At 45.6% G+C, this 9372-nt stretch overlaps 1 protein-coding gene across 7 annotated transcripts in view; it reads right to left on the bottom strand.

Annotated features, from left to right (window-relative positions):
- ARHGEF26 (Rho guanine nucleotide exchange factor 26) overlaps nt 1-9372 on the bottom strand; it is a 116782-nt gene that overhangs the window by 60237 nt on the left and 47173 nt on the right. For all 7 annotated transcript variants that reach the window (XR_006103020.1, XR_006103019.1, XM_042459441.1 and 4 more), the window contains one exon: nt 8959-9033. Coding sequence is in view for 5 of the 7 variants with exons in the window: in XM_042459441.1 (XP_042315375.1) it covers nt 8959-9033 (75 nt within the window). In the remaining 2 variants the exon portion in view is untranslated. The remainder of the gene's footprint in view (nt 1-8958; nt 9034-9372) is intronic.

Raw genomic sequence — 9372 nt, 5'->3', positions numbered from 1 at the left:
GGTCGGTGTGAAGTGGGACTTTTCCCTGTTGACGACCAGCCCGAGGGAGTCCAAGAGGTGCAAGGCGAATGAGACTGCCTCCTGCAGTTCGTGGTGGGATTCGGCTGCGAACAGCCAGTCGTCCAGGTAAGGGAAAACCATGAAGCCCTTTTGATGAAGGTATGCCACCACCGGTGCCATGCACTTTGTGAAGACCCTGGGAGCCGTGGCCAAGCCGAAGGGGAGAACGTTGTAGTGGTACGAGGTGGAGCCGACAGCGAAGGTGAGGAATCTCCGGTGGGACTCCCGGATTCCGATGTGGAAGTAGGCGTCCTTCAGGTCGACGGTCGCGAACCACAGGCCCTGGCGGAGCAGAGGCAGAATGGAAGCCAAAGTTACCATCCGAAAGCGACGGTAGTCAAGGAACAAGTTCAATTGTCTCAAGTCCAGGATGGGCCTGATGCCCCCATCCGCTTTCGGTACCGTGAAGTACCTGGAGAAGAAGGCCCTAGGACATTGGTCGGGTGGTAAAGGGGAGATTGCCCCCTTTTCAAGCAAGGTGCGCACTTCGTCGAGAAGGGTGTCCGAGGGGGGAGTGGACATGAAGGCTCCAGTTGGAGGGAGCTCTTGGAACTCGAGGGCATATCCCCTACGGACGATGTTGAGAGCCCACGAGTCCGATGTTATTGAGGTCCAAGTGTTAACAAAGGGCCTCAAAATGTCCAAAAAGAAGGGGGTGAAGGAGGGACGAAGCACGCTGCGTCCCTTCAGGCTCTCTTCTTCCCCTGGTCGGTGTCCTGCCGGCGGGACTTGCGGTACCGAGGCAGGAAGTTGCGACGGCCAGAGGAGGAGGAAGACTGCAAGGGGTAGCGACGTCTCTGGGAGCCCTGTTGTTGGGACTGCCGATCCCGGGAGAAGGTTCCCTGTGACTGACCTTGCGGCTGCCACGGGCGCTGACGCTTCCGGAATGGCGAAGCACGTGCAGCGGACATGCCGTGCTTCTTCGCTGCCGCCTTCATCCTGAACTTTCTGTTCAGGCGGTCGTCGGTCTCGGCATGGAAGAGCCCGGTCCCGTCGAGTGGCATGTCCTCGATGGCCGCCTTGACGGTGGGATTGAGGTCCGAGGCCCTCAACCAGGCGTGTCGTCGGAGCGCCATCGATGCCGACATGGCCCTCCCCGCGCAGTCAGCCATGTTTCTGGAAGTGGTGATGAGCCAACTACCGATGGAGTGGGTCTCATCCCTGACCTCGACCAACTGTCTTTGGACTTCATCCGGGATGTCCGGGATGAGGGGGGAGATCCGTTCCATGAGGGTCTGGATATAGGCCCCCATGCAGGCGGTATAGTTGATGGCCTTCACCGCCAGGGCTGCTGCTGAGTAAGCCTTCTTGGCCAGGCCATCCACTTTCTTCGCCTCCCGGTCGACAGGGGAGGTAGCCTGCTTCGGAACGAAGCTGTGTTGAGCTCCCTCAACAATCACCGAGTTCGGCCTGGGGTGGTCGGCCAACCAGGAACAGCTTGCTGGAGCGACCCTGTAGAGTGACTCCACCTTGCGGGACGAGGCAGACAGTGAGGCCGAGGAGTTCCAAGACCTTGGGACTATGGTCTGCAGTGATGGAAGCAGGGGAAGGCAGGGTGGTGTGGGCACCCGTCCGTGCACCCGACGTTCCACCGGATCCTGAGCGTCATCGTCTGGGAAAGCGAGCTCGATGTCGAGGGCCCTGGCCATCTTAACGCCGTGCTCACTGAAGGAACGGACGTTGTCGGTTGGGGAAGACGGCTCCGGGTTGTGCATCCTCTGTGGAGAAGCCGACACCGAGAGATCATCTTCCTCCGAGGGAGCCTCAGATGGGGGCGAGAGCTCATCTTCAGAATCCAAGTCAGAGGAGAGGGGAGCGTCCACCACTCTGACTTGGGATCTCGGCCGAACCGGAATGGGGCCCGTCGAGGAGCGCGAGCGCCGGCGAGGTGGGGATGGAGGCCTTTCCCTCACGGAGGCACTCGGGATCGACCTGGCCGATGTGTCGTCCTGCGGGTCAGCCGGACGGAGATTGAGCCTGGTGAACTGTTTGAGGGCCACCTCCTTCGTGACGGACATGAAGTATCGGCCTGTCTGGGTGTCGAGGAACAGGTCCTGTGCTTCCTGCCTACGGGACATGTCTCCGTCATCCTCGTCCTCGGAACAGGGGGACAACAGCAGTCGTTCTCCGGGAGGAGAGGAGGGAGCGGCATCGTCCACCTCGTGAACAAAGTCCAAGGTGGGTTGGGGAGGAGGCGTGTCCGGCACCGGGGTCAGCTGGACTTCAGGCGCTGGGGTGGAAGCGCGAGCCTTCTTTGAAGGGGAACACTTCTTGTGCTTCGCCTTAGGAGGCAAGTCGGTCCCGGCCTGTTTCTTTGGTCGCTTGGACTTTTTAGGAACAGGGTCGCGATCAGCCTTCTCGTGGCGCCTCTTTTTTCCCGAACACGGGGTCTCCTCCGGTGGAAAGAATGGATTCTCTGAGAGATCTAGGAGGACAGCGGCTGCTCCCGATGAGGAGGGTCTTCCCGAAGGCGAAGCCGGCTCTCTCGGCTTGGCGGCGTGACGAGATGCCTTGGATGCCTTGGAAGATGAAGGCGAAGCGAGTTGGACCTCCGCCTCGGTCCCCTTCTTCGCGTGCGAGCCGTCCGGTCTCCTTCCGGATTTGGACGTAGGCTCGGTACCCTCAGTCCCCGAAGACTTATGGGGGCGCTTGGAGGGTTCGTCGGTGGTGCTGGGTGGTTTCGAGCCACGGGCCACATCGGAGATGGTGGGAGGAACTGTCCCGGCCGGGACAGATACCACGCTGGAAACGCTAGCCCTGGCAGAAGTCACACTGCACACGCTGGCCCTGGAGGATGAAGCGAGGGGCACGGAAGGCGGGATGGATGACGCGCGGGAACCTCCCTCCTGTACCTTGCCCAGGGCGATGGCTGAAGTGAGCCGGGACTCACGGTTTTTCCGAGCCTGAGAAGAGAGGGACCTGCAAAGTTGGCAAGCCTTGGTGTCATGGTTCTTGCCGAGGCAGAGCAGGCAGGAGGAGTGCGGATCCTGGATGGGCACCCTGCCCGCACAGATGTCGCACTTTTTGAAAGGCGCAGGCATCCTTCCAAAGATGACACAGCCAAAGAAGAATCCGAAACGAGGTCAACAGTCCGAAGTTCGAAGTTACCAGGGGCGGGAGACAAAGAATGGTCAAGAGTACAGTCCGAGGTCAAAAACGAAAGTAATTCCAAGCAAGCGAAGCAAGCGAAAGGTCCCTGAAGCAGCTAGCGCAGCGGAAAAAAGGAACTGGGGAAAAGAGCGGAAAGGCAGGGGCCTTATAACGGGTGGGCGGAGTTACTGCCAAAAAGTTTCTATATGTTGCAAAGTAAACTTTGCCCAGTGATTCCAGTAGGTTTCGAGCAGCACTGCGCAGGCGCAGTAAAACCCATTTGTATGATTCGCAGAGACCACAAAGAAGAACACTATTTCTGAAGGAACAACGAGAGAAATTAAACGGGCCAATCACAGCAGTGGAAATATCGGAGGCCATAAGGAAATGTGGGAATGATAGAGCGCCAGGTCCAGATGGCTTCACTGTTGAATATTTTAAAGTTTTTGAAGAGCAACTTTTGTTACCTTTGAAACAAACATTTAATGCCATAAAAGGTAACAACTTTCCAGAAACATGGAGACATGCCAACATCACTTTGATACTGAAGGAAAACAAAGAAGCTTCAGATATGAAGAACTATAGACCAATCTCATTACTCAATGTGGACTACAAACTATTTAGTAAAATATTGGCAGAAAGGCTTTAAAAGGTGCTTAGAGAATGGATCAACGAAGATCAAGTAGGCTTTCTGCCAAAGAGACAAGATAGCTTGATATGATATAAATTATTTTAAAGATAACATTGCACATAATAATTAATTAATATATATATAATATTTATTTATATACCGCTATTCCAAAGATCATAGCGATGAACAGCAAGTAAGCTAATTAGCAAGTAAGTGACCATCTGTTTCGGCCCTAAGTTCATCAGCAAATTCTTTATTCCACAACAATAATATTAGGTGGGGTGTGAGGGGTCAAAGAGATAGCGGGGGGGGGGGGGGGGTTCCTTTCCCAGCAATGTCCTCCCCTGATCATCTTTTCCTCCACCTAAGTTTTACTTCTAATATGAGAGCTCAGCCAGGAAAATGACAGCCTATCTGCAAGACAGACATTATTGGTAGGATTTAAATGTTTTCTTCCAACTTCTTAATTGCCTTAACAAAAGCTGCCATGCCTTCCTTAAGCCACCATACAAGCACTACAAAACAGAATATTTGTCTTGTAACAAATCTATCTTCCCAATGGGAAAAAATAGAAAGAAAATCAAATTTAGACCTTGGTCATTTAATGTGTTGATGTTTTAAGAAAAGATTTCTAGGCCCAATGGAAGTTGGCCTTAATGTGGTTCTTACATGCTTTGCCTAACTAAGGGCCGGAACAGATCAGCAACAAAAGCTGGCTTCTCCGCAGCTTGAGGGCATGGCATATGCACAGTCCCCAAGCTGGCAGGAAGCCGCCCGGTCGTTTACATGGCAGCAGCTTTTCGGGGCTCAGGCAATGGCAGTGGAAATGGTGCCTTTTTTTTCTGGCACAAAAGGCTGGAAAAACATCAGATCGGGGGCAGTGGCATGTGGTTGACGTGGTCCTGACCTGGTGATCAAAGTGACCATCTGTTTCGGCCCTAAGTTCATCAGCAAATTCTTTATTCCACAACAATAATTGGTTATTTTATTTTTCTATTTGGACAGTCTTGCAGTGGGAGATCCGGGCCAGTCAAACAAGCATAAACAAATATACCCCTGTTATACAGGAATCACCATGGATATATTCCAGATATGTTTAAGTACCCCACTGAATTAACTGCAACTGGACTGCAGTCTAAATAAGGAGACATAATGAGTTCTGTAACAACTGCTTTTGAAAGCTTAGTGCACTTGTGCCATCTGTATTTCAGTAACAAACCATGTTCAAAAATCACGGGCAAGCATGTTTATCTTTCAGAATCAGTTAGGTAAAAATATTTTGGTATGCAAAGCAATCAAATAATGGAATGGAAACCAAAACCATAATAATCTTGTGAAAAATAGCATAGTAAGACTTTCTATTTCCAATTTTACCAAAAGATATGCCAAAGGTTTTTCCCCCTCTTTTTCCTGTAACAAAGATATCAACAGAAGAACTTTAATAGCATGCTATATTTATTCTGTTTATTTCCCAGCCATATTATGTGGCGGAATAGTTCATCAAAAACATTTCAAAGATGTTAATAGGAGCACCTTTGTTAATGGCTGTGAAAATAGAGACCAAATATTTTCTATATATGTCCCATCTAAACTCTTTGATGGGGGTAAAAGAAGGATGCAGTAAAACACAACCTCCCATCGTCCCAGCCAGTTTCCTAGAGGGGGAAATTCATGTGGATTTACTAAGAGAGAAACAGTTATATATGAGCAATTTCTATTTCTAGAGATGTTGTGTGTAGGAGGCATATTAAGCTATTTTCTCCCTTCAGTAGCAATGAATGCAGTGCAAGTAATGAGTAATTTGGAGAAGATAAAGACTTTTTAAAAGACCCAAGGGATATCTTTTGCCCGGAAACTATTTTGCAAACTGTTAGCAAGCCATCAAAAGCATTTTTATGAGCTAAAGATAAAAGTCATGCTCATCACTGATAATTTAGTGGCATTCATACAGGGCAAAACTGTACTAGTCAGAAAAACTGCATTTCTTCTTCTTTCTGCAGTTCGAATAGTGTGTGGCTCACTCTACTGTTTCCAGGGGAACCACTAACAATATTGACTAGATAATGTAACACTGTAATATTAGTAAGCAAAGCCAATCTTTTGAATTAATCTATTTTCTTCCCCCCACTTACTCTCAGTTGTTTTGGGGTAAAAAAATAAATATGACCTACAGATGAATAATTTACAGTATCAGTAAAGTCTACAGTGCCATTTTTGAAAATGAGAGGCCCAATTGGAAATAGCAAAGAAGTGATCCTAGAGTTACTTCCATTCTCCTATCATTCAACACACTGGGGAAAGAGCTGATCAACTAATCATATATAAAAGAGAGAAGATAATGTCAACACACATCTCACAATTCTCAGAATCAATTTCACAGAATAAGGCATCTTTCAGCAGAGTACAGTTGGCCCTCCATTGTCGCAGGGGATCCGTTCCAGACCCCCTCCCATGCAAATGGAGGCTTGTGCATATTCAAGCCTCATAGGCTTAAATAGGGTGCACCCCCAGGTATGCACACCACTGAAGACAGTGGAGGCCGCCCCTCTGCAGGGTAATCAAGTGTGTGGATCCCAGATCTGTGAGATTGTACATTGCAAGTTTGCCCCATGTGGAAAGTTACATCCAGACTGCAGGGGGGTTAAATATTTAGACTTGCCATTATGGACAACTAGTTTGATTAGAGAGATATAGATGGTGACATTTCAAGGGAACAGGAAACACAACAAAATTTATTGAGTAGGTTCAAAAAGTCATCGTCTGGTGTTCAAGGGCAAGAAGGTTGGCTTTCAAACATCAAGTTTGAAAGTGAATTAATCCTTCTTTACTATTAGTAGCAGTTTCCTATACACAATCATGACTTTGTCCAAATACAGAGATTCAAATTTAAGAATAGTTTCAAGTGCACAGATTCCCTCAACTGGTTCCCCAGTTTCATAAGACGTTAGCTCCCAAAGGTTCACAGCCATTATAGGCAATGTTGAAGGATTTTGAAAGTGATGATTATATATAAAGACATCCCGGTTAGAATTCTTAAAAAATGGCAAGGTTACAAACCACTGATTAATCTGTTGAAAGATAATGACATTATTTACAGTTGGGATAGATTGGAAGGCGTAATATTCAGATTTAAAAGTGAAACATTTAAAATAAACTCTATAATGAAAATGAAAGACTTCATCAGAAAATACAAAAGAGAGCTAAAAAAAAGCGATCCACAATCCGAAGAAGAATAGCGGTATATAAATAAAACAAATTAAGTGGAATAGCGGTATATAAATAAAACAAATTAAGAGGAAGAAGAGGGAGAAGGAAAAGGAAAAGAAGAAGAGAGGCCGGGAAGTACAGAAATTTAAAGAAAATGGAGAATACAGTAAAGGCATATAAAGCGAAAATCAGAAACTGAGAGTAGTAGTCTATATGAGATAATTACTTATAGTTTTAAGTAAATAAGGTGTAGAGATTAACATAATAGATGCAGATCCCCTATAGTCAAACATTTAGAAGGTTTACCTAGTGAATTAAAACACGAAAGCTAAGCTAGTTAACTTAGCTTTAGATAATTAATATCTCTGAAATTTAAGCATGGTATTATGCTAGATAGAAAATACAGAATTATTTGTGAACAAAAATAGTTAACTTTTATGTTAGATGGGGGGAACTTTGAGAGATAGGTTAAGATATTACAATAGAAATCATCAGGATCTTATGAAAAATGCAAGTAGCAGGAAGTACTGGTTTTTATGTTAGTTGTGTTTTAAAAAAGTGTCAAGACAGACAGTCTATGTTGTTGTTTTTTTAATCTATATTCTCTTTCTGAAGTAACAGGACATGGGATCAAAGCAATGGTATAAGGAGATAGTTTCAGATAAAACAAAGTCAAAAGAATACATAGAATGTAGTATCTGTCTGTTTGTGTGTAGGTGTAGAGGGTTAATGTAGTGTAGGTGGATTGTGTATGTTAATGTGTTGTATTCATGTATTTATGTTGTGTTGTATAAAAGCTTATAAAAATTTTAAAAAAAGAAAGTGATGGTTCATTAATTCTAGGCAATCAAAGGTTGAGTCTAGATTCACCAAATGCAACACACTAGATACACCATGGGTGTTTACCACTGTTTCCTTTTAGAACTTCATGTTACTTCAAATTATACAAACATGTCTTGTACCAAATTAAGCACAACACAAAACACTGAAGACTAAAACAATGGTATATTAACATAAGGCCTGAGAAGAAGGGCCAAGATAGCATGCACTGGGCCTATGCTATCCTGGTCCTAGTGTTCATTCAGTAGTCACCTTGGATTGGCATGGGGATGGGTGAGTGTTCAGACACCCATCCCTGTGCCAAACCCATACCCAGGACTTTTATCTTTCCAGCAGTGGATCCCAATGTGAAGCTCTGCCAGTCACCCCATCTGACACAGAAAGGGGGCATTTGACCAGATGTCCCATTTCCATGTTAGATGGGCCAACTAGAAGATTCTCATTTAGATCCACCACCAGAAAGGAAGGAAAATCGAATTGCTGACCACTGACTTCACCACAGTTTATTGTATTGTTTTTAAGTATGCTTTATGTTTTAAATTATACATTGTTTAATTGTATTTTAAGAGAGGGTTGAGGTTTCGGACTGTATATTTTAATCTTGTAAGCCGCCCCGATTGCATTTTGTAAAGAGGTGGGATATAAAAATTTATTATTATTATTATCATCATCATCATTATTATTATTAAAGGTAAGGAGCATTGGGGTGGGGTATTTGTCTTAAAAGCCCAGCTTTGCTGCTGAGTTTAGAAAACCAGGGCTATTTTACCCTGGTGTAAATGCTTGCTACCCCAGAGTCAGACTCCTTGGAGGTCTTCAAACGGAGGCTGGATGGCCATCTGTCGGGGATGCTTTGATTTGGATTTCCTGCATGGCAGGGGGTTGGACTGGATGGCCCTTGTGGTCTCTTCCAACTCTATAATTCTAGACCAGATCCTTTGCAAGTTTTGGCATGCATCATCTAAACTAGACACATGAGGCTTGGGGGGGGGGCGATGGACAACTCTTCAGTAAGTATTTCACCCCAGTCATTGTAAGTAAGACCTAAGAACTAAGTGTGCATGATAGCATTGCAGCCCAATCATCAGACCAACAGCAAGAGCCCTTTGATAAATAGAATTTAAACATACCTTGCTAACTTCTTTTAAAGCTCGTTTGCAAACTTCATATTTTGGTGAGTCTTTGGGTGTTTTCTGGCAAATAGTCTGAAAGAAAGAGTGAGACCATTTAAAATTATGCAGAAAATTTAGATAAATCAATGAAAAAATACAATATTTCCTATGACAAATTTAAAATATATCACAATTCTTCTAAGTTCTATGTTGGTGCTCTATGAAAGCATTATATTTTGGTACCTTCCAAGCACACATGCTGATTTTCTCCAGGAATGCTATGCATTTGAATGATAAATGACAGCTCTAAATCAATGGTTCTCAGCCTCTGACCCTCTAAATGTTTGGACTTCATTCCCAGAATCCCTAACCTTCTGGGAGTTGAAGTTCAAAACATTTGGAGGATCAGAAATTGAGAACCACTTCTCTAGA

Source organism: Sceloporus undulatus, chromosome 3, assembly GCF_019175285.1.
Source record: "Sceloporus undulatus isolate JIND9_A2432 ecotype Alabama chromosome 3, SceUnd_v1.1, whole genome shotgun sequence".
Taxonomy (NCBI): domain Eukaryota; kingdom Metazoa; phylum Chordata; class Lepidosauria; order Squamata; family Phrynosomatidae; genus Sceloporus; species Sceloporus undulatus.
The sequence above is the reverse complement of the archived record's forward strand: the minus strand, read 5'-3'. Positions and strand labels throughout refer to the sequence as shown.